This window comes from Ochotona princeps, chromosome 6 (assembly GCF_030435755.1).
Source record: "Ochotona princeps isolate mOchPri1 chromosome 6, mOchPri1.hap1, whole genome shotgun sequence".
NCBI classification, from domain to species: domain Eukaryota; kingdom Metazoa; phylum Chordata; class Mammalia; order Lagomorpha; family Ochotonidae; genus Ochotona; species Ochotona princeps.
In genome coordinates, this window is record NC_080837.1 from 2,909,096 (window position 1) to 2,933,948 (window position 24,853).

At 48.0% G+C, this 24,853-nt stretch overlaps 1 protein-coding gene across 7 annotated transcripts in view; it reads left to right on the plus strand.

The window, feature by feature from the left end:
- The window catches only part of NEO1 (neogenin 1), a 192,217-nt gene that overhangs the window by 138,165 nt on the left and 29,199 nt on the right, over positions 1-24,853 (plus strand). For 4 of the 7 annotated variants that reach the window (XM_058665450.1, XM_058665451.1, XM_058665446.1 and 1 more), the window contains exons 8-15: positions 2,338-2,557; positions 8,339-8,493; positions 12,835-12,983; positions 13,291-13,429; positions 15,653-15,702; positions 16,474-16,621; positions 18,507-18,617; positions 19,285-19,479. In XM_058665450.1, the coding sequence (XP_058521433.1) occupies positions 2,338-2,557; positions 8,339-8,493; positions 12,835-12,983; positions 13,291-13,429; positions 15,653-15,702; positions 16,474-16,621; positions 18,507-18,617; positions 19,285-19,479 (1,167 nt within the window). The remainder of the gene's footprint in view (positions 1-2,337; positions 2,558-8,338; positions 8,494-12,834; positions 12,984-13,290; positions 13,430-15,652; positions 15,703-16,473; positions 16,622-18,506; positions 18,618-19,284; positions 19,480-24,853) is intronic. The other 3 variants (XM_058665452.1, XM_058665448.1, XM_058665449.1) reach the window with 1 other exon arrangement.

The window sequence follows — 24,853 nt, forward strand, 5'->3', positions numbered from 1 at the left end:
GAAGCTTCCAAGTTCTTGGTTCTTTCCTAACCGTCATCCCACCATCTACTGCTGTCGTTTCCACCCTGCCACCATGGAGTTACTGTGCGAATAAACAAAGGAGATGCGCAGGCAAATGCAGCTCTGGGGACTGCGAGTGAGCAGGGCTTGTTTCCCGTGAGACACACGCAGCAAGCACAAGGTCGCAGAGGCCTTTCAGGCGGAACGGTTTTATGCTCCTGACCTTTGTTCCAGAGGAGTGTGTACTTTGCATCTGGGTTGAAACTTAATAATCTGACATTTCAGTAGCAGCCGGCTCTCGGCAGCATCACTTGGACAGGGCGGGGAGAGGGGCTGGGAGGGAATAAGTGACAGTTTGTGAGCATAAGCAGCACAGCCAGGGCTGGAGCTGGAGTTGACAGCGTCCTGGCCTGGCGGCTGCAGCCACAGGCCCCCGAGGGTTTTGGTACCTTTTGTTAGCCGTGAGCTAGGGCAAGTGCCCGAGGGCTTCTGTGTGTCAGTCACTTCCCAGTGGGAGAGAGGGACAGTGCCTGTTTCCTAGAGCTGCTCTGAGGATCAGACGATGCCAAGAGATTACAGGCCTGGTGGAAAACATTTGGGGAAATGGTCACTGTTGGCCTACTCTCCCCTTGCCCACCCTCTCGGACCCTGCAGGTGGACCTTCTTTTGCTCTGTCCTGGTGGGAAAATCAGTGTCATCTGGCACAGTTAGACCACATCACTTGAAGATTTTCTTGCACTCTATTTAGACATTTCCAGAAAATTGTTGCCGTACCACCTCATTCAACGTAGGCTCTGCAGTTTTCATCTTCCTCTCTGCCTTGTTCCTGCCAATCTTCCCCATTAAGGTTAGGACACAATTTTCTAATGAATTCCTAGAGTCCAAAGTGGTGAGATTAGGAGTGGGAGTTTGGCCTCGTATTCAAGATGCTGATTGAGACGTCAAATTCCTGCTAATGCAAACCTGGGGAAGCAGCAGTTGAGCAGCTCCAGTGAGTTAGAGCCTCTTCCACCCCACCTGTGTAGACGGGAATGGACTTTCTGGCTGCTGGCTCTGGCCCAGCCCAGTCCCAGCCCTGGCAGGCATCTGGAGAGTGAACCACTCTGAGGTTCTCTGCACTTCTGTAATAGTAAAAAATAAAGCTTATGCACAATCAAAAGTGTGAGATTAAACAGGTTTTTCTGACCGTCATGTGAATTCTGGTTCATTGTGAGGAATGTAATACATTTTGAAAATCAGCTGTCCCACAGTGGGCGGGTTTTAGCTTGGGAGGTCAGGTTAACTGGGCTGGGGGCAGTTATTTGACACAGTGATTGAAATGCCACTCGGAATGCCCACAGCCCATGTCCAGTGCAATTCAGCTTCCTGCTAGCACACACCCTGGGAGGCAGCAGTTGATGGCTCAACAACCTCCCACCCATGTGGGAAACAGTTCTGGGCTCTGGGCTCCTGCCTGGCCAGGTGCAAATTGGTACAGGCATTTCGGAAATGAACCCGTAGGTGGAAGATCTCCTCTCTCTCCACTGCTGCCTCTCTTTGTACCTTTCAAATAAAATAATTTGTCAGAAGTTACCTGGAGCTACGGGTGTCTAGCTTTACAACAGACACTGAGCCATCAGAACCCTCAGTGTGGGGCTGTGTCACCTCCCCCTTGAGGTTCCTGAGGTCTGCAAATTATTTTCGCATGAGGGTTGTAACAGATAAACCTATTGAAATGCTGTGGCTTTGGAGTCTTTGATTTGGGATTTTACACTGTCCAAGTTCAGTGCACTGACAGGATGGGGAAGGTAGTATGACTTAGCAACACGAAGGGATAGCCAGAGAGAGAGACAGGGTTTCCTGTCAAGATGAAGGCTGAAGGTGCAGTCTGAGAGTCGGCCGTGAGGTCATCGCCCAGAATCCCTGCTGACTGCCAGGGGACTTGTCCAGATTGCACACAGAAGTGCAAGAGTAGCAGAGAGCATTGCTGTCTCGTATATGCCAGTGACAGATGCAGAGTTGGACGGATAGCACTGCTTTCAAAACTCAGGAAGTCGCCTGGGAACTGCCGTGTCCTTCTGTGAGATGTCTCGTTCTCACCTGTCACCTCCTTGCCCACGGCCATTTTAGTGACCAGGAAGCCTGCTTGCTCTACAGCCATGTCCCCGTTAGTGCCAGTAGTGACCTTTGCATGTTAGCCTTCAGTTTAATGACCTTTTTTATGTTCATTCATCTTATTTTGTTTCCCATCGTGGTTTTGTTTATTTCTTTTTTTGTGTTTTGTTTTTTCTGTTCTCTTTTAAAAAAAAAACCGTCGTGGTTTGCCCTTCATGTTCCCCAATGTTTGCACATGACAAGATGTTGCCATCCCAACATTACCTCCCACTTCACTGACCAGTGCCACTACTGACCATCTAGCACCAGCTACAACGGGACCACTGCCCTCAGCTCCCCGGGATGTCGTGGCCTCCCTGGTCTCGACCCGCTTCATCAAGCTAACGTGGCGGACGCCCGCGTCAGACCCTCAGGGAGACAGCCTCACCTACTCTGTGTTCTACACCAAGGAAGGGACTGCCAGGTAAGTAGCCGTGTGCCTGAGCTCTGGTGGCTGCACCTTGGTCACCCCTCCTCCGCACCTCCAGCCAGGCTCTGTGTGCCTGGGGTCGGATGGCCACACCAGAGGCCCCCTCCACCACACCTCCAGCCAGGCTCTGTGTGCCTGGGGTCGGATGGCCGCACCAGGGGCCCCCTCCACCACACCTCCAGCCAGGCTCTGTGTCCCTGGGGTCGGATGGCCACACCAGAGGCCCCCTCCACCACACCTCCAGCCAGGCTCTGAGTGCTGTAGCATCTGTCCCAGCTCCCAGTGCTGAATGTGGCCACTGAACTGTGTCTCTGTTGCTGAAGGCCAGTCATTAAAGATAGTCCAGGGGCTCGGCGGCGTGGCCTAGTGGCTAAGGCCCTTGCCTTGATCCCATATGGCCGCTGGTTCTAATCCCGGCAGCTCCACTTCCTCTCTATCTCTCCTTCTCTCAGTATATCTGACTTTGTAATAAAAATAAAATAAATCTTTAAAAAAAAAAAAAAAAAAAAAAGATAGTCCAAACTGATATCTTACCTCTCTGGGATAGATTGAGAAACAGGCAGTCTTGAGTGGAACCAGGGCCACTCTCCACTCCTCAGCTTCAGTGAGCAGTGGCCTAATTTTTCTAAGTGATTGGAAGCAAGCATCTGCCTGCCTGTCAAGTATCGTGGGCTGCTGAGCTCAAGGAAATCTCCTTGATGGTGCAGGAGAGGTTGGGGGCAGGGTTTGAATGTGGAATTTCACATCCAAGTTCTTCTCCATCTCCCTTCTCCGGCACTGACGGACCATCCAGGCTGCCTCGCTCTCGATGTGTCCAACCTCACTGATGTAAAATGACAGCCTTGTTCCTGCCGTTGTGGCCTTTGGTCCCAGGCTCCTCAGGCACTCCCCCTAGTCCCTCTCTCTGCTGAAACCGAGCTGTGTTCTACCTTGTTGGCTCAATTTAAGCCTCATGAAACCCTTTGCTCACCTTTCCCAGTACTGTCATCGGGTAATGTTCATCTGAACACTGCCCTGGGCATTTGGAGCTTTACAAAGATAAGGAAGCGTAGTTCTGTTCACAGAAAGATGCAGTACTTGCCTCGGAAGCAGCACACACATAAGTGTTGGTTTCAGGGCATCTCCCAGGGACTTTGAGATCTCACCACAGGTCTTAGAATCCACAGGGGACAGCGGAAAACCTTGAGCCATTCCTGCACGCCACAGGCTGCTTGCCCATGTCTCTGCCCTGGTCGTGCCTTCCACCCAAACACGTTCCCTCACCGGTGGCTGTGTCTGTTTTGTTGTGTGCCACTTTCACACAACGTCTGTCAAGCTCTCCCTGGATGCTCGCCCTAGCCATACCACCAGCTCACCGCGTGTGTCACAGCCAGGTCTTTGTCAAATGTTGAGCAAACTCTGCAGACCTGTTGCTGACATGACTGGCCAGCTCACACACAGGCCTGGTGGGAGTGTTTCCAGGGCAGAGGCTGCCAAGCAGATTTGATTGTGAAGACAATCAACAGCGTCACTGGGCTCTTGTTGGGCTTCGGGGGTGATTTGTTTGCTTTGGTTCTTTTTGAGCTTATTTTTTTTCTCAGAGCTCACCAGCCTCTGAATGCCCCTTTTACCAGCTCACTCCTGTGTCTGCCCTGTTCGGATGGGTATGTCCGACATGGGTGCCAGAAGAGCCTGGCATTCCGCAGCACTAAGGAAGTGTCCGCTACGGAAATGAGCTAATTTTATCCAGTGGAGAAATAATCAATGTTTGAGAAGTCATTTTGAGATAACTTTCCATTTGGTTTAAAGAAATAGAGATTATATCTCTGTCTTACATTGCAATAACAGCAAACTAGAACTAATTAGTAGGTAAACATTTTTAGGATCTATAAACAGATGGAAATGCGGAAATTATTTTTAACATTGAGGAAATGCCTTGCAAAGGAAGATAGGATGTGCGGAAGTTGTGACAGGAAAGGCTGGCAGAACTGACCGTGTTACAGTGTAAAATTCCATGTGGTAAGCATCATCAACAAGATGAACATACCGAATGACAAACTGGCAGGAGATTTTTGTAGCATTTCTAGAGGGTTATATTCATACCCAGTTGCAATAAGGAGCTCCCGCTATTGCTGAGTGTAACACTCTCCCAGAACGCAGACTCAGACAGCAATTAGTCCACATACATTGGTGAAAAGCCCATTGCAGTTACAAACCATCAGAGGCAACCTTCAAAGCACAAAATGAAGTTACCTTTTGTTTTTCACCTATACTGCTGCCAGTTTTATGTTGATGATGTCCAATGGCAAGTGAGTTGCAGGCTGAAAAAAAATCTGGTCTGGGTTTTGAGGAGCAGAGTATATTAGAATCATTTTTAAAGGTGACTTGGCAGATTTTTTTTTTAAAGATTTATTTTATTTCCATTACAAAGTCAGACATACTGAGAGGAGGAGAGACAGAGAGGAAGTGGAGCTGCCGGGATTAGAACCAGCGGCCATATGGGATCGAGGCGAGGACCTTAGCCACCAGGCCACACTGCCGAGCCCGACTTGGCAGATTTTTAAAATTCTGTGTTGCACGTAGCATTCAGTACAGCAATCACGCTTCTAGGTGTCTGGCTTACACAGATATGAAAGGCAGGAGGACAACACAAAGCAGGCCTGTTACAAGAAAAGGAAGTGATACATGTCCAGTGAGAGGATACTGGGCACATAAGTGCCTGCAGCAGTGAGTTCTGAGCCAGCCACAGCCCCTGGTCCTGCAGGGCCATGTCTGATGGCATCTTTGATCAGAGTGCAGGGGCTGCTCGCTGGCATCTGGTAGGTAGAGGCCAGGGTGCTGGTGGGCATGCTGCAGTGTACTGGGCAGCCCCCTGATGGCAAAGAACTGTCCTGTCCAGTGTCTCAACAGTGCCCAGGCTGAGGAGATCCCACGTTAACATACTTCACAGGCAGGTCTCAGAGTAGGACAGATTGGGAGGAAGAGTGGAGACTTTTGGTCTAATCCCAGTAGAAAGGATGCTTTATCAGTGAAGTTGGAATTGCAAGAAAGGTGGGAGTTAAACTGGCAGAGAAAGTGGACCAGCCAAACGTCAGGGAAGACTGTGGCTCCAGCTCTGGGTCTGGTGTGAGGCAGGTGGGAAGGCAAGGAGGCTGGCCTGGTTGGCCCAGAGTTTGAGCTGGCAGTTAGCAAGGGATCAGAGTGAATGCAAGCTTGGAGCGAGTTGTTGGAATGCCCCGTAAGAATTTGAGCGCAAGCAGGTAAGGAATGGGGGCCGGTTTTACATGTTTTACATTCCTGAGCAAGTGTATGCGGTGAGTCAGCTGTATTAGCAGTACATGGGAGCACTACCCACAGCTAGCGGGAAGGCGCAGTGGGGTAGTGATGCAATGCGGAGCTGTGGTGATTGATGGCCTGGGTGGTGGTCAATGACCAGAAGCAGTGGGTGGCACGCATTTAGTGACTTCTTTCCTATGCAATTTCTAAATGGAGGCAATGAAGGAGTTATACAGACATCTTTACAGAGGTCTGTTTGACAAGCAGGACTTATTTATCCTTTCTAAACTTGAATCTTCCTGTCTTAAGGAACAGGAAATGTGTTTACTTTCCCAATTTATACTAAGAATTTGATGTGGGCGTCTATGCCTCTGCTGCGTTTGGCCATTTTCTCCAGTCCCTGCATCTAAGAGCTCGGCCAGCAGATGGCGCTCTTGTCCTGGTTCTGGTCTGCCATTCTGTCCAGTACCTGAATTGCCTGTTTCCCCAGGGTCCTTCCTCTGATTTTTCTGCTATGTGATTCTCATGCTGCAAAAGAAAAATTACCCTTACTTGAAAACAGCAGCCCTTTCCGGGTGTTAGCTGTAAAACGGAAAGAGTATATTATTCCTGATACTGACAGGAATCAGAGACAGATTTGCCCATCTAGTCCAGAAGTTGGCACACCAGGCACAGTGGGCCAGAACACAGCTGTTACTTTGGTGGTCCAGGAGCTCAGAATAGCTTTTAGTCAAAGTAGCTACCTGATACTCCCCTTTGTGCCCCTTATCCTCTCTGTATTCACTATCAGGCCCGTTAGGAAAAGGTCTGCTCCCTACATTCTTTCTTTCACATCAGTAACTGCCACAAGCCCCTGGCAAGCTGGTAGCCCTGCCAGTACAAGAACTGCCCCCCACCGAGTCCTAGTCCTGCAATGTCCAGTACACAGTGCACCTCTGGGTCCTTTCTAGACCCTTGGTCATCGCCTTCCAGCACATCGACTTGGACTTATATTTTCCCTGGCACCCTGGCTCTTGTCCCAGAGTTAGGTTTTTGTTTGTTTGTTTTTTCCAGTATATTTGTTTGGCACTAGCTTGATTCTGAGAGTTCTGACCACTCTGGGGTCAGAAGCTTCTCGGTTGCTGAGTGTCCCATCCTTGAGAAAATCGGGCTCTGTGGCTTAGTTCTTGGCACTGTGGTCCCTCCACAGAAATTCATTTTAGGTTTTACCATCTTCATTTCTCCTGGTCTTTCCTTTTCATGTAGGAACAGGTTTCCTTTCCTTCAGTGTTTGTTTGATGCTGCTCCCGCACCCCAGCAGAGCACAATTGCAATATGTGGACACACACGCAAGACACTGTGGCGTAAACTAAAAACATCCCAGTGGGCGGGAGCTTGAGAAACCCTCAGGTGCAGGATGAGCAAAAGACAGCGAGTCTGCAGTCTGCCACGGAGTGATCATCGTGGCAAGCACAAGTGTGCGAGCCAAGCAGCAGAAAACCGCAGGCTGCGAGAAACCGGCCAAATCCTGTGGTTCAGGGGTTTTAAGAGAACGAACTCCAGAAAAAGCAGAAAAATATCTATCTCTGAAATGCAGGTTGTTCACGGGCATTAAGACACACTGGCAGGTGGTCATGGAGACCTCAGCAGATTTTCATCAGCAGTTCCAAGACAAGTCATTGATGGTTTTCAAGTTAAGAACCTTCATTGCAGAGATAAAGTCTTCTAGAATAATTTCTTCAGCGCAATGGTTTGGGGCTTGTGTGTTTGTCAAAATAATGGCAGCTCCTTCTTGCCATAAATGGCAGTTCTAAAAGCCAACAGTTTGAAACGAATGCCTTCGTAGTATTTGTTGTAGACCCTTTGTAATAGGATCCAATTTTCATTACATGCACAGGACAGTCAGTGTCTCTGTGGGCTCCCATCAGACACACAGCACCCAAAACAAAACCTGGCGCTACTTTTCCCATACTGTCTGCTGATCCCAGGCCATTGGACTTGTTTGTGATCGGACACACTACCTTTCAAACCACTTTGAAATTCATTCAGAAACAAACAAACAAAAAAAACAGTGTCATTACCAGCTTAGGATTAACTGAAAGGTTTAAAGTTTTTCTTCACCGAAAAAGTGTTAACCTCTAAACTTTCTTTATACTCGGAGTCTCTTACCCGAAGTATATGCAGCCTTCCTTGTGATTTTTTATGAAAATCAAGCCGTGCCTAAAACCACGTCTTGTCAGTTTCCCCAAGAACCACTCCTTGAGGTTCTGTGTGGTTGAGGCCACTGTCCCCGAGGGAGTGGTGTGCAGGGCATCCCAGTGTTCACCGAGAGTGGGCCCAGATGGGCAGCATCGAGAGCATGAAGCGAGACCTCGGGGCCCGTCCAAAAAGTGTAGCCTTGCTCTTCCGTTTTGTGCATGGTTCTACCCCCAGAAGTTTCACGACCTTTTTTGGTATGGAATGGTGAGGGGGGAGAAAAGTGCCCATTCTGAATTTACTCCTAATTGATTCCTCTTTTCTTTCCAAATCCTGTGCCCAAAGAGAACGTGTTGAAAATACGAGTCGCCCAGGAGAAATGCAAGTGACCATTCAGAACCTAATGCCGGCAACTGTGTACATCTTCAGAGTCACGGCTCAAAATAAGCACGGCTCCGGCGAGAGCTCGTCTCCGCTGCGAGTAGAAACGCAGCCTGAAGGTAAGTCCTCCACCGCCTGGTGGCCCACCACACAGGAGCCTGCGAGATGCTCTGCTCCCGTGCCCGGCGGCCTGCACAGCACAGCCACTCCGCATTCGGGGCCTCGGGAGCACGGGCACAAGCAGGGTCTATGTCGGACCGTCCATGTGTTCCTGTTAACACTGCTTAGAGACTTTAGCTCCCGGACATTCTAGGCTCTTCCCCCTGAGCGTAAGACTGTAGTCCCCTGATTTTAAAATGCACCATCACTTTCTTCCTTCAATTATGATTATGTATGGTATCTGCTTATATCTATATGCTTATTTTATGGCAGAGACAAGGCCTTTGCCATCTTTGCGCTTCCTGTCATGTCTGACGCAGTGCCTCGTTCACGACATAGGGGCTACTTTCCTTTATCTTCCTACTGGACTTTTCAGGCCTTTGGTCTCTTGTGCTAGTCCTTTTTCTAATTAGATTCCTAAGATTATCTGTGACTGAGAGCAGTTTCAGCTTGATTTATTTTGTAAAAGTCTTAGCTAAGTTTTGATTGTAAACTCTAAGCCTGAAACAGTAAGAAGCAATCAGATCATAATAGCTGCTCTCCCCCACTTGAGGCTTTATTCTGTTTTGTTTTTTTTTTTTTAAAGATTTATTTTATTTCCATTACAAAGTCACATATACTGAGAGGAGGAGAGATAGAGAGGAAGTGGAGCTGCCCGGATCAGAACCAGCGGCCATATGGGATCAAGGCGAGGACCTTAGCCACTAGGCCACGCCGCCGAGCCCCGAGGCTTTATTCTGAACCTGCCTTGTCTTTTCTTTCCTTTTTTTCTTTTTTCTTTTCCCAAGATTTATTTGAAAGAGTGACAGAAATCTGCAGCCTGCTGGTTCATTCCCCACATGACCGCAGCAACCAGGCCTGGACCAGACTGAAGCCAAGAGCTTCATCTGAGGTCTCCCATGCACGTGTCAAGGGCCCAAGCACTTTTGGGCCATCTGCTGCTGCTTTTCACAAGCCTTTCCCAGGGAGTTAGATCAGAAGCCAGAGATCCAGGACACAAACTGGCACCACTGTGTGTGGGATACAAGTGTCGCAGGCAGCAGCTTTACCTGCTCACACCACAAATGCCAGCACCTAAACTTGTCGCCTTTTAACACAAGACACAGTTTTTCCTTAGAGCTTTGTCCCACCTCTACATACTAAGTTTTTGATTTCTTCACATACTGTTAATTGCACCCATTTTTCCGTGTTAACCACCCTGCAGTAATGGAGGTGTTACTCCAGTTAAAGAGCATGTGAGATGTGTAAGTGGAAGCTGCTGGGCCGGGGGCAAAGCCAGTGAAATGACCTGCGCGTGGAGCCATGCCTTTACCGGTAGAGAGGAGCCAGGAAGCCGTGGCACTTACCCTGCTAATACAGCAGCGGACCCGTCCCCATCAGCATGTGTCAGGTCCCTTCCGTGCCAGGCCCTGCACGAGATTCCAGAGGTACAGGGAGAGCCTGCTGGGCTGAACGGGCACGATAGGAGATTAGCAGTCAGGAATCAAGCCTGAGCAAGAATGGGAGGGTCATGAAGGAGTCAGGAAAGTCCGTGTGCTTAGGACAGTGAGGATGTCTACGGTCACAGTTGTGCACATTCAGACAGGTGCAGGAGTACTGCACTAAATTTCCAGCTCGATGGCCGTCATTAGGTCTAACGTTCAGTTACCACGCACCAGACCTACCGGGACACAGCACCGAGCCGTGCCAGTGAAGACGGGAGTGCCAAACGCGGAGGTCGTCACGAAGCGTTAGGGTTAGAACAAGTGCTCTTGTGGAAGCCACCGCCCCCGCCCCAGTCCCAGATATAGGATCAGACAGGGCACGTGCATGGTGAGTCACAAGGAAGATGTGTGACCCTGGGCAGGGGTCCCATTGCAGGCGGTGAGCCTTCTGAAAGAGAACAGAGAACAGAGGTGTGTGTGCAGCCTCAGACTTCCCTCATTGCCATCTCAGAGCTTGTGAGTCAGACCGGTAAGCGCCACTGAGGTGTAGGAGCCACTGTAAGATTGAGAGATGAGAGGACAGCCATGAAGCAGAATGGGTTTATTGAGTGTCTACCCTGGGCTAGTGACTGAGACACGTTATCAGGATGGAGAACCTGATGTGTAAGACAAGGAGCTTAGAACTGCAGGGACAGGCGAGTGAGGACAGTGATGTTATACGCTGGCAGCCCAGCCATTTGTTAAAAGAGAGTCATTAAGTAAGAATCGTGGTGGGAGGGGAGGAATGTTCTGATGAGAGTCTTAGGGATGGAGGGACAGGGTCACATGTTTTGACAAAAGGGAAGTAGTTACTAGAGAGAGGTTTGCATTTTGTATAGAGCTGCTCTGCTTGTATGGGGGACGCACAGATGTTGGAGTCAGCTTTGGAAAATATTTCACATATTTAGCTTCATAAACCAACTTAAAACGCTTCCCACGTAACACCACCATACAGCTGAAATAGAAGAGTTGATCAGCACACTCTTTTAGGCCAATAATTTGTATCTTGAAAGCAACTTCAATGTAATTTTTTTTAAAGATTTATTTATTTTTATTGGAAAGTCAGATATACAGAGAAGAGGAGAGACAGGAAGATCTTCCGTCCGATGATTCACTCCCCAAGTGAGCCGCAACGGGCCGATGCGCGCCAATCCGATGCCGGGAACCTGGAACCTCTTCCGGGTCTCCCACGTGGGTGCAGTGTCCCAATGCATTGGGCCGTCCTCAACTGCTTTCCCAGGCCACAAGCAGGGAGCTGGATGGGAAGTGGAGCTGCTGGGATTAGAACCGGCGCCCATATGGGATCCCGGGGCATTCAAGGCGAGGACTTTAGCCGCTAGGCCACGCCACCGGGCCCCAACTTCAAGATAATTTTGGGACTGTTAGAGGAAAGTTTTCAGTGGCAGCAAAAGTGACAAATCCCACCTGCCAGATCATACGAAATTTTCCCTTAACATCAAGTGAGTAACATGCTTTGTGACTAAATCAAGCCAACAGTTCTTACAGTAACCTTATTCAGGTTTCTCTACTGGCATAGCGGAACAGTGATGCTGTTAAGAAAGCCACTTTGCTTAATCTTTTGTTCAGTTATTTTTTTTCCTTTTTCCTTTCCCAGCTCTTAGCTCTAATGAGTAGCTATTAAAAAAAAAAGTGCTAGTGCCAGAGAAATTGTTTCCAAATACAAACATCTGTCAAAGTGCAGGACGTAGGCAGCTGCCCAGGAATTCTGTATATACTGCCACTGAGACCTGTCAGTCAAACAGGAGTGTTCACTGAAAGGGGCGGTGTGTGTGAACTGTTGCGGGAGTTAGAACTGCCTGCGCTGGCAGGTGGGACGGCGGGTCAGTCAGCTGGGGATGCTGTGATCTTGTCCTGCTGGTCTTTGGGAACACATGTTTTAGAGTCATGACACGCTCAAGACCTGACCTCAAAACCTCGACTGTAAGCGGGGGTGGTACCAGCAGGAAGGCTGAACGAGAAAACACACTTACGGCCGCCCTGCTTGGCCAGGCGTTCAGTACAGGGTCGCTGCTTCTGACGTGTTTGCTGCTGTTTCACCTGGTCTTGTTCCTTGACTTTTTCCCTTCCTTGCGTGTGTGTTCAAATGGAGACCTCATTACATCCTGCCCTGGTGGGACATCTCCAGTAACTAGAGGAAACCCAGAGTCCTAGAGGTTCTTCCACGTCGGGCTCGGGTCCCCCTTCTCAGTATGCCCTGTGCTCATCCCCACTTAACACCAGCTCAGCTTTCACAGGTCCTCCCTGTCTCCCCGCCGCCTCACAGACTGCACTCATTTCTGCTTGGTTTCTGAGGGAGCCATTCCCAACTCCAGGAAGTCTCCCTCAAGGCTGCTTTTCTCTACCCAACCCTTCCCAAGGCACAGTTATGTACTGCCTTCCTTCGGTAAACAGAGTGTCGCTGCAGCTGTGTGTATCTGACTCTCTTCTGAGGCTGGGAGCATGCTCTGTGGGCCAAGGGTCCCTGGGCCCCTGCAGGATCCGGCCAAAGCAGGCTGAAGGTGGTCGCCTTTATTTTTGCCACATAGCCCCCACTCTACACTAAAAGTTTTGTAAACCACAGAAAGAGTCCTGTGGTATCCGTTTTTTCCCTTATTTTGAATACATTGAAGCTAGAATTTTTGGTTTTTGCTTTAGGTCACAAGAAGGAAAATGTATTTATCTATCACCCTTGAAGCTGCTGCAGTCCGATCAGTTCATGCCCTAAATCTGAACTATTTTTAAAATACAGCCACTAAGATGGGGTTGCCAAGAATGGTTATTGATGAGTTGGTCATTTTCAATGATTTCTTTCCCTCTCAAAATTTTTTTCCTTTGCAGTCCAGCTCCCTGGCCCAGCACCTAACATCCGGGCATACACAACGTCCCCCACGTCCATCACTGTCACGTGGGAGAAACCAGTGTCTGGCAATGGAGAGATTCAGAACTACAAGTTGTACTACATGGAAAAGGGGACCGACAAGGAGCAGGTAGGGCTGACTGTTCACAGGGATAGCAGAGTTGAGGCGTGCTTTCCAAAACTTGGAAACCTGAGGGGCAGGAACGGTCATACAGGACATGGGAAGGTGACAAAGTCTGCTTGTTTGTACCAAGATATGTTCTGTATTTGTTACCAGCCAGGATCACTAAGCATCAGATCGTGGTCACTGGTTCTGATCAGTGTAAGAGGAATGGAAATCTGCTCCATAGCAATAGGATATGTACAGAGGCTGCTTTGTCAAGTAACATTTCTTTTGCCCAAGTTGTGTATATCTGTAATATTTTATCCCATTCAAGGATGTTGATGTTTCAAGTCACTCCTACACCATTAACGGGTTGAAAAAATACACCGAGTACACATTCCGCGTGGTGGCCTACAATAAGCATGGTCCCGGGGTGTCCACACAAGATGTCGCCATCCGAACGCTGTCAGACGGTGAGTTTGTGTTTCTGTGGAGCAGAATGTCATACAGGGCACCCAGGTCCCAGTTCTGCACCTCTGTGTAGTGTGACCTCACACAAGCCATTTCGTACTTCAGAGTGTGTTTCTCCCCATATGCAGTCTGAGTAATACCAGTGTGGTTGTGGAGACTCGGTGAGAAAGTGCAGAATGCACAGAACCTGGTATTCTGCTGGCTCTGATGTTTCTACTTTTAGCAGGGCCTGTGCATGTCAGATTCAGTGGGCGTTCCCAGCACAGAGGACTCCAGGTCTGTGAAAGGTTAGCCTTCCTCTGCTTGCTGGTTTTATGCCACGTTGGTCTTTTTAATTCCTTAGTATCTCGTGTGACAGTTTGAGTTCTTGCCTGCGACTGACCTGAGTCACATGTGTGTGCCCGTGACCCAGAGCAGTGTTTTTCAAACCGCAAGCTGCCAAAGAGATTAAGGTAGTCAGGAGCAGCATTTTTAGATTAGAACAGAAATATCAAGGGTCAGTGCCCTTTGAAGATGCATATCAGCATCTTACTGAGAATGTCTGAAACCGTGTCTGTGGATAGCCCTTATGTCTGCAAGTACATGTGCTGTGGAAACTGCAGTTTGACTGCCTCAAGGAACTGGTGGAAGTTAGCAACACGCACAGCGGGGCAGGCTGACTGCCGACACGCACTTCCTCCTGAGGTGAGGCGTGGACGGAGACACTGCTGGGAACGCTGAATTTGAAGCAGATTGTGCTGAAACAGACGTGTCTAGATTGAGACAAGTTCTGTCCCCCACCCACCCCTTCCCCACTCCGCAGTTAATAGCTGAGGAGTCATTGTGGACTCTAGATTAAAGAAGAATGAAGACACACACAAAAGAACAAAATATATATGATTATTAACTGGGTCTTGGATCTGCAGATGAAACACAACTATAAAAGACGCTGTTGGCCCAGTGACTACTGTTACTGTGAATATTATTAGGGAATGCTAAATAGTCACTGTATTGTTGGGTATATCAGGTGGAGTTTTGCACTTAATGTCCTGAATGGGGTGATTGAAGAGTATCCCTGTGCTAGGACACATAGGTGCCTTGCAGCATTTAGGAGTCCAGTCTCATGATGTCCACAGTTGTCTCATTAACTCAGAAACTTTGTGTAGATAGAGAACTCCATGTGTGTGCATTCGTAGTACAATAAAGCAGAATATAATTGGTAGATGCAGGGAAAGAATAGACATAGTGTTCACCCTACTATTTTTCATTCTCCCCCTGTGGACTTGACATTTTTCAAGTTTAAAACGCTGGGGAGAAGAAAGTATAGTTTGACACAAGAAAGTTGGTCATGATTTGGGGGGAGGGGAAGGGCGTGTGTGCCTACATATGAATGTGCCATTACAGGATCAGCATGCAGGCCTCAGTGACAGCGGGAACAGGGTGCTGCCTGACAAGGTGGCTGAGGGCAGCACTGCCCAGTGTGGCAGACCCAGGCCAGCTGGGGTGAGGGCAGAGGCACCTGCTAGGGTCAACGCTGTCCCAGACGCGTTCTCTGCCTCAGTAGCGTTAGTGTGGTTGAGTGCTAAGTTCATCTGGCCACCAGGTGTAGAGGAAGCAAAGGTTTCTTGGTGGAGTAGGCTAGGAGGCCGGAGTCAGCATTGTGTGGGTGGAGATGTACCCAGCAAGGCTTATCGAAGTTTTCTTTGCTGGCAGCCACCACTGTGAAGGGAGATGTTGGCAGGTATGGAGCCATAAAGGTTGAGATTCCTGTGTGAGAAACTAAAAACTGTGCGGTGGTTTGTTCAGCCAACAGTTCCAGACTTGTGCTTCTAAGCGAGTGTTCCCGGGTGCATAGCTGCCTTGCGAAGCCAGATAGGACATAAAACAGAAGCTGCTGCTTACGAGCCTCTGCAAGGCTCGCTTTGGAGCCCCTGATGTGTGTGCATCTCATTTTCATCCACCATGTCATTCCCCAGCTCGGTCACTCATCGTGTTCAGTAGACTCAGTTCCAGAAAACGTGCGAATGCAGTCCAGGATGGGGGGTGCTATCTCTAGACATATGCGGAATATTCTCAGGGTTTCGAAAACTTGAATGTCTAGAACTAGAGATGAGAGCCACTCCACATGGCCGCACCCCATCTACACAGCAGACCTGGCTTCCTCATCAGCACCGGGAACATGCGTTTGTATCAAGTGCCACAATGGGTCATGTAAAACTTTTTTTTTCTCTCTTTTTGCCTTCCAGTTCCCAGTGCTGCTCCTCAGAATCTGTCCTTAGAAGTGAGAAATTCCAAGGTAAAACTTGCCAGTGCCATTGTTCCTTTTTACTGCTGGGAACCGTAGAGCCTCGGGAGCTTCCGGCAGGGGAGGTGGCGGCATAAGAAAGCATCAGAAGAAACAGAGGCCCCTGGCATCACAGAACCCACAAGAACTCACATGGGCTTGTACAGAAAAAAGATGGTGAAGAGACTGCTCACCAGTGAGCATTCTAGAGTTCAGACCTGGGCAGGTTGAAGTCACTGTGACAGCCTGGTCCCGGTGTGTGTGAATGAGAGACAGATGCGCCCAGGTGCTCGTGTCTGCCCCAGCCCCCTATGTGCTGCCAGGTCTGCCTGTTAGAGGCTTGCGTGAATGACTGACTGAGACACTTGGTGCTTTCGGAAAGCCTCCCTGGAGAAACAGCCCGCTGTTGCTTGGTGATCCTCTTCCCTGAGAGTTCAGACAGAAGCTGTTCATACTGGAACACAGGGACCAATCTTTGTCCCTCACGGTAGCCTGCTGCCTCGTCCATATTTTCCTTCTAGAAACTTCTGCCCAGCATTTTAATTCTGACAGAACCTCCAGGAGACCAAGGGTCCGGAGTGTACTGCTCTAATAGTCTTCCCCCAGTTGATCACCTTGGGCTTTAAAATCAAAGCGACTTCCAAGTAATTAGTAAACAACTGAAAGCGAGCGCCCTGCCACCTCTGCCTTTGTCTTCGCGCAGATCAGATCATGATGCAGTAAGCGGTGAGGACCAACCTTCCGGAATGTTCACTCTTTTCCCCATAACCTTATCTTTCCCAGAGTATCCTGGTTCACTGGCAGCCCCCTCCCCCCACCACGCAAAATGGGGTGATTTCTGGCTACAAGATTCGCTATCGGAAAGCCTCCAGAAAGAGTGATGTCACTGAGACCCTGGTAGCGGGGACGCAGCTGTCCCAACTGATTGAAGGTAGGCTGGGATCTTTTTCTGCACTGAGTTACGCTAGTCCAAGATGGCTCAGGTACAATGCCTCACACACGGATTAAATGTCAGACATTTTGAATGGCTCAGCCTACTGCTGACTCGATAAAAGTTAGTGGAAACCACTCATCTCAGAGTGGTAAAATTACGTACTTCTTACTGCCTCAGCAGGGAAGCCCACCTGGGCTGCAGCTAAGCGTCTCCTTCAAGGTCGTTGATCACAAGGGCTTCAAAGTCAGATTCTGGTTATACTCCACAGTCGGATAAATACCATTTTCCCAGCCATGAAGCTTCTGTTTTGAATATTTCGTGGTGGAGGTTGATTATACACAAGGCCCTGTTCTTACTGCCAGCTTAATAAAATTCAGTCTCTGCCCACAAGGAGACAGCTCATGCTCCTGGGGAAACATCAGATTTGTAAGCAAAATGTAAGTCTTAAGGTAAAGATAATTTTGTTTACAAAAAAAAAAATCTTGCATTTAAGTCCTACCTAGTGCCATAGGTTTCGTGAGCTTTAGTTAGTGTGTGCTGGCTCCAAGTATAAAACGGCAAGGGAAAACAGAGCCTTGTTGTCTAGGAGCCTGATAAACACCCAGGGACTGTGTCAATTACCAAGCTCCTGTGCTGAACCATAATTTCGGTGATGAAGTGTTAGCACTGTCTTTACAGTACGCATCATCAGCTACACAAAGAGGAGCTCTCTGCCCCCCTGGGCACACACCTTTGTACTTTCTCACTCCCCCATACACCTGACTTCTCAAAGGCCAGGGCTGGAGACTTCATTGTCAGCGTCTCCTAGGACTCAGTGGAGATGTGTGCCGCTGGTCCAGTTATACACACAGGTGCAGCTCACCTGCGCTTTCTGCTTCTGTGCGTGCAGAGGCACTGCAGTGGATAAACCTACTTGGACCCAGCCTTTTTGCTGCTTGCTTTCTTGTAGGCAGACAGGTTCCTGTTCCTGGTGGACCTTTGGAAACAGAACCTACTGTCTGTTCCCAACGCCAGGTGACATGGCTAGCTCACTAAGCCAGGGCATATTTTGCATCCTTGTCAAGTTACTCACATTCTCATCATCCCTTTGATTGAACTTCCTAAACTCTGCTATTTACCAAACACCCCAGCGTTTGAATTTAGGGCTATTGAATAATTTTCAACACCTTTACAAGACCTACCACAGTGTCTGATATTTAAGTGCTCTGTCTCAAAATGGATGCCTGGTTGTGTGGATCACTGGCCACTCCACTGACCATTGCCAGGTCCAATAGGGAGTACTTTCATATGTGGATCTTATTTCTTTTCTCGTCTTTGAAAGCTTGCGTGACAGAAAGATTTGGGGTGCTTTCCTCTTTTGCTTACTGTGAATACTAATTGGTCAATGAGAAATGCATTTCTAGGCTGTATTTGATGTATGAAACTCTGCGTGGCCATGGGGCAGCTCAGCAGCAGTAGCCTGACAGTGTACCTTTCTGCTTCTCTGGGTTTGGGTATCGCTGAGACAGCCTGCCTTTGTTGCTCTGTTAGAGCCCTTTGATTATCTCTGGCCTGTTATGGCCTTGGCTTCCTTTGTAGCAAAATGAAGGGAGGGGGTTAAGTGATCCCTGAAGCACCTTCAGGTTCTAAAACAAAGTCTGTAGCCCCCTGCTTTGGGCATGGCGCTTCTCCGGGGCTGGCTGGCATTGAGCCCTTGCTGTAGAGCTGATAGCCACTGTATTCATCTTGTGCGTGCCACATGCCAGCTCCAGCTCCAGCTGAAGCCTCACCAAGCCACGGACTGAGTTAGCAGATAAGATGCTTATGCTTTCCTGAGTCATTTGTCTTCTGTTTTTCCAAAGTTCTTGTCTTCAGCTTGTCTGTTTTGTCCTCTGGGTGTCAGGTCTTGATCGGGGGACTGAGTACAACTTCCGAGTGGCTGCTCTGACCGTCAATGGCACGGGCCCGGCGACCGACTGGCTGTCGGCTGAGACCTTTGAAAGTGACTTGGATGGTAAGAAGGGTGGAAGGCGTGTTGATTCAGAGAGTGAATACACATAGGTGTGTGCGTGTAGCACCTTTGTCAGTGACAGGTGCCAGAGTGCTTCTTCCGTCTCAGTTTACAGATTTTTAAAGGACAGTCATGGTTTATGCCTTGAAATAATGTGTGTGAAGAGACTGTAAACTGTCACCTTTTTAAGCCTCTTAGTTTGCTACCAATTGAATCCATTAAAGGTCTAAGATTTCATGTTTTTTGACTTATCCTGTTACTCAGTGGAATAACCATTGGGTATTGTTGCTGTGAATGATGTTTGATCACCTGTTCATTGCAAGCTTCTGATTACTCTGTGTTACGCCCTTCTCTTTTCACCTGCCAAAGTTTGGGAGTAGAACATGGAACTGAGAAGAATGAACAACTATTGAAAGACTGTTTTTATGCAGTGGGCAAAGGTTCAGAAATCTCTGTGCCTGCTTCCAAAGTAACATTGCAGTGTCTCGCATTAAGGACCCTGTGGGACGATCTTCTTCTTAGAAGACAATGAAAGCATCAACTCTGCTCCCCTGTATGGAAAGATTCTCTCTACACTCTAGGACAAGAGATTGAACACTGTTCCCCCATCAGTGGTGAAATAGTCTAAGGGATTGTGGATCTCAATTTGCTCTTCTACTTTCCTTCCCAGAAACTCGTGTCCCAGATGTGCCAAGCTCTCTTCATGTCCGTCCCCTGGTCACTAGCATTGTCGTGAGCTGGACACCCCCTGAGAATCAGAACATTGTGGTCAGAGGCTATGCCATCGGGTACGGCATCGGCAGCCCTCACGCCCAGACCATCAAGGTGGACTATAAACAACGCTATTACACCATTGAAAACCTCGGTACGTTTGCCAACAGAGGAAGTAATGGTGTGGGAGTGATTTCCCAATATTACTATTGTATAATAACCTCACAGGAAAAAAATCGTACAAGAATGGTACAAAAAAGTCGTGTTCTTGATGCACATTTCTCGGAGGCTGACATTTAACCACATTTGCTCTGTCATTCTCCGTGTGTGTGTTTCTCAACCCTGACTTACTTGATATTGAGTTGTAGGCATGGTGATCCCCCTGTTGGTACTTTAATGTACAGCTCCTACAAACACCATTTTGCTAACGCAAGCACCGCTGTCAAATCAAAAGCATAAGCATAAGACACTGTCTGAACATTTTAGATCTATCTTGCCAATTTTTTCACTAATATCCTTTAGGAGGAAAGGAAAATATTATTTTCTGGATGAAATCACATGACACATTGAGTTATCTCATTAGTTTTCCTTGGTAAGAAACATTTTCCCCATGTTTTCCCCGACTTTCACAAGAACAGACCATTTGTATTTTGTTGAAGGTCCCTCAGTTCAGACTTGTCTGCTGTTTCCTCATCACATTCAAGTTACACGTCTCTGGGAGGTGTAGCAGTAATGTGCTGGATTCCTACCAGGGTGTCACATCAGAAAACACACTGTGGCCTGTTGACCATGATGTTAGCTTGAACCTCTTGGTCCAGATATTTCCCCCACCGTAGAGTTATCTGTTCATTTGTAAGAGGTATCTTGTGAAAGCGATACCTTGAGTCTTGGTGAATATCCTATTGTTTGTCATATTTTTACTATTGCAGTTTTAACATCTAAAGTAAAGCTGTTACTATGATGTTTCCCTCATTAAACATCTATTACACTTCTTTAGCAAGGAAAAAACTTTTAGAGAATGGCCAGTGGGAGACTCTGTAACTGTCCTCCTGTCCGTGTCACATCACCTGTCTGTCTTCAGAACTTTCCTCCTTGTAGCACAGGCGCCCCAGCTCCATCTGATATTTTCTAAACCTCAGGCCTGCTCCAAGGAACCTTGGTTTATTTTATGAAAAGTGGTAATTTTAAAAACTTTTGATTTGTTTTCATAATTTTTCAAAGGCAATCAGACAGATTCCCCATCTACTGATTCACTGCCCAAGTGCCCACAACAGCCAGGATAAGCCAGCCAAAGCCAAGATCATGAAACTCAGCCGAGGTCTTGGATGTGCGTGGCAGGGACATGAGGGCTTGAGCCTCCCAGGGTACACCTCAGCAAGAAGCAGATCAGTATCCAACCAGACCCTCCCAGATTAAGTGCTGTGTTAACACACACCTCAGAAGTGGGGTTTAAAAGCAATTAGCTGAACACTGTACATGGTTGTTACTGGTGGAGAGCATCTCAAGCAGTCTACAAAAGGCCTACTAAGTTATAAATGAGTTTAGCTAGGTTGCAAGATACAGATCCAGTATGTAACATCAGTTATATCTCCATTTACTAACAATAAGCAGTTAAAATATGAATTAAAATAAGAATGCAAGTTACAGTATCATAAAAAATATATGAAATACCGATGAATAAATCTATAAACATGTACAAGATCTATGTACCAAAAACAGGGAAAATCGTTGCTGAGAGCAGTTAAAGAGAGCTTGAGCAAGTTTCATGTTCTTTGTTGACTGGAGGACAGATTCTAACCAGCCCGTGCAATCACAAGTAAAATCTCCATGGTTTGTGTTTGGTTTTTAATAAACTCTAAAATGTGTTTGAAAGAGAAAAGAAACTAGAGTCACCAAAAAAAGGTTTAAAAAGAATAATTGATAAAGGACTCATACCCCTGATGTCATGACTTCTGAAACTACAGGAATCGAGACAATGTGGTGGTATTGGTGTAAAGATAGTAGATATAGAACAATAGGAGTCCGGAAATAGACCTGTGCACCCACAATCTATTTTTGCCAGAGATCCTGAGATAATTCAGTGAAGAAAGGACAGCCTCTTTCACAAAAGGTGTAGGTATTACTAGAAATCTCTTTGAAAAGAAAGAAAACTTGACTGATTTTTTAAGTTTATTTAATTAAAAAACCAAGAAACAGATGAAGAAAGAAACAGAATTTCCCATCTTCTAGTTCCCTTTCCCAAACGCCTGCAACAGCTGAACCTGGGCCAGCTGTTTAATTTTTAATTAAATACAAATTAAAGCCATAATGAAATACCATGGTATTCCCACTGAAACTGCTAAAGTTGAATAGACCAACGATACCAAAGATAGCAAGGACACAGAACTGGACCCCTCAGACTTTTTGTGGGAATGTCTGATGTTTGTAATTACTGAGGAAGACAGTCTAAATGAAGAAGATAGTCTAAAAGTTTCCTGCAACGTTGAGCGTGCCACTCAGCAATCCTGCTCGTAGATGTGTAACCAAGAGAAATGAAAACACCCGCCCATGTGAACATGTCGGCATGGATGTTTATACTGATGCTATAGTAGCCCCAAAGGAGGAATCTGAACCTATTTCTGTCCGTAGGAAAGCAGCAGCTCCATAGAACGGAGCACTACTCAGTGATTGAAAAATAAAAAAAAGGCCATTGATACACAGAGCAAAATGAACCTCATAGACACTTGGGCAAAAGCAGTTAGGAGAGCATGTGTTGTGTTACCTTGTTTTCATGGAAACCCAGCACAGGCAGACTTGCCTTTGGTGACAAAGCCACATGAGTGTTGCATGGAGCTGGGAATGATAGAATTTGATTTGGAAGGCACAGGGGACCACTTGGAGTATTGATAATGTCCTTCATCGTGATTTTGGAGGTTATGATACAGGTATATGTGTTTGTCAGAACTTAATCGTGTACTGTAGTGAGTAAATACTCTATGGAAAATACGGCTCGGTTGATCCTCAAGAGAGAATTTCAGCAATGTTATTGTTTTGTAGTAGAAAGTGAAATTGAGTTAGTTGTAATTACTTTTAGATTATCATTTAGATCTTTTCTGCAAAAGACTTCTCTTCATTCAAAATACTCTCTGGAAAAAAATTTTCTTCAAATCATTGCTTTATGAGCATCTTTCCTAGGAAGAATTTCAAGTGTCTAACAGATGACTTGCCCTGTGTGGTTTCTGATAGAAGTGAAACTGCAGTTTAAGTCTGTATGAATAAACAGCAGAGCCATTCTCTGAGAGGCAGCAGCACTCCCATCCCCAGGGAACGGTCATGTCCGTCAGTCATTGCAGAGCAGGGCAACGCTCTGCTGGTAGGATGCAAACGTTGCTGTGGTGACCAGTAACTGCCTCTTCCCTCTGCCATGTGAGCAGAGACAGTCCTTGGCGTTGTTCACAGGACTTGGCCCTTGCCCTTCAGAGGCCTTCTGTCTGACAGAAGAAAGGTAAAACACAAGTAACAATGGGGTGAGTTGGAATACATTCAGAGAAGAGAGGGCAGGCGAGACACAGTTAGAAAGTCCGGGAGAAAACTCACCCAGGGCTTCCAAGATCGACTCGGAGTAGTCACAGAGGTGAGAGGAAGCACCACTTAGGCTGACTCTGTGAGGGAAAAGGGCATGTGAAACACTGCAAGGGATGGTCATTTCAGAGTGAACAGATTCGCTGGGTCACTCCCTGGGACACCTGAGTCTGAGTCCTGGACCCTCTTCCAAGCTTGCTTCCTGCTGCTGCTCACCATCATAGGCAACAGATGAAGGCTCAAGTTGCTGTGTCCCTAGTGTTTCATGGGAGGCCCAGGTGGAGTTTCTGTCTCCTGTCTTCAGCCTAGCCTGCCCCAGCCCCAGGCCCGCCTCCACCTGTCGTGGGCCTTTGGAATGAACTAGCAAATGGAGGACTGAACTAGCAAATGGAGGACCTGTGTCTGTCTCTCTTCATCTGTGTCTACAAATAAATGAAGACACATGCTGTGTCAAGTGAGAGACAAGTCAGAGGTGAAGTACAGCATCTGCCTACAGAATATATGCGTCATCCATTTGGTCCCAGACCTGTCGCTCAGTCAGCAGCTGTTTAACGAGCAGAGAATCAGATGGGTATGGGTTGCAATTCTTAGGGCTAATGTACCTTAAGAATGACTGAAGTTACTCACATTGCTGAGGAAGAGGGGAGGAGCTGTTGCAGACTGGCTAATCCAGGGTGGAGTCAGGTCTTTCAGGGGAAGAGGACAGACGTGTCCCCCGCATGGGCAGCAGCAGAGGAAGAAAGCACAAGGTGCTGAAAGGTGACCAAGAAACAGCGTGGGGGCCAGTCAGGCTCAGAGACAGTAGGCTGCGTACACAGAACATCGACATGGTCACCCGTCCTGAGGGAACGGGAGGGAAGAAGGTTTCTCACCTGGGTGGCAGGATTGGCAGGAGTGCCATATGCTCAACCAAGGGTGCTTTGGTTTGCACCAAATGAGAAGGAAAGAGAAGAGGGAAAGATTTGAGGCCTCCAGTGGAGGGGAAGGCACACATGAAGTACAGCCCAGATGTCCAGTGCTCAGAAAGAAGCTGTGAACTAGGTGAGAGCTTGCAGTGTGAACATGCTCATCAGAGCTGAGGGGACCAAGGCAGGGGGCTTGGGGCTGGGTCAAGCCTTGCGAGTCACCTCTGCTCCACCCTCTGCCCCGTTTCTGAAACATCTCCACCGTGTTGCCCAGACTACCTTGTGTTCCAGTCAGCCAATAGGTCCCTCTGCTTCTGTTGGTCCTCAGTTCTGTCTTACGTGGAAGCTCCAAGCACCTCTCTGGTTTGCCAGTAGTACCTGGAGGCGAGCGGGCCTCCCAGCAAGCAACTCTTGTAAGTTGTTTTCCAGTGTGCCCAGCATTCCCAGAAGCAAGTGACACAGGTCAGCTCACCTGGGAACACTTGCAAGGACCCCAGACTTCATTTCTAAGGTCTGGACTTCATGTACCCTGAATCTCCTCACCTGGCTGAGGCGTGTGATGGGTTAGTGGCTTCAGCAGTCAGAGCGGACTCCCTTCCCCTCCCCGAGGCTCCCCTTCCTGAGGAGTCCAGCCAGCAGGGTTTCACTAATTCTCAGAGGCAGTCAGTGCCTCTCTGTCTTGTGCCTCAGCCTCGCCTCCATGCCAGTTCAATCCTGGGACACTCCTTGTCCTGCTGAGCGGGCAGTGTGACAGCTGAAGGTCAGGCACTGCTGGGTTGGGAGGCCCCCGTGAGTTTATGGACACTCAGCACTTCCTGAGTCAGCAGCTTCCTTCTCTCCACTGGCCTCTTTAAGAAAGGAAAAGGTTGGTTTGCCTCCAGCACAGCAGGGACCCCCTCCCTCCCTCTCAGTCATGCCCTGCACCGTGCCCTGAGCACCACCAAACACCGCGGAGGCCAGGAAGGGCCCACACTCAGCCAGTCTCCTTGCCTCATCTCCCCACTCCCCAGGGCAGCCCTACTTACAGGATTTTAAACGTTTCTCTTAAATTCCTCTGCAGTT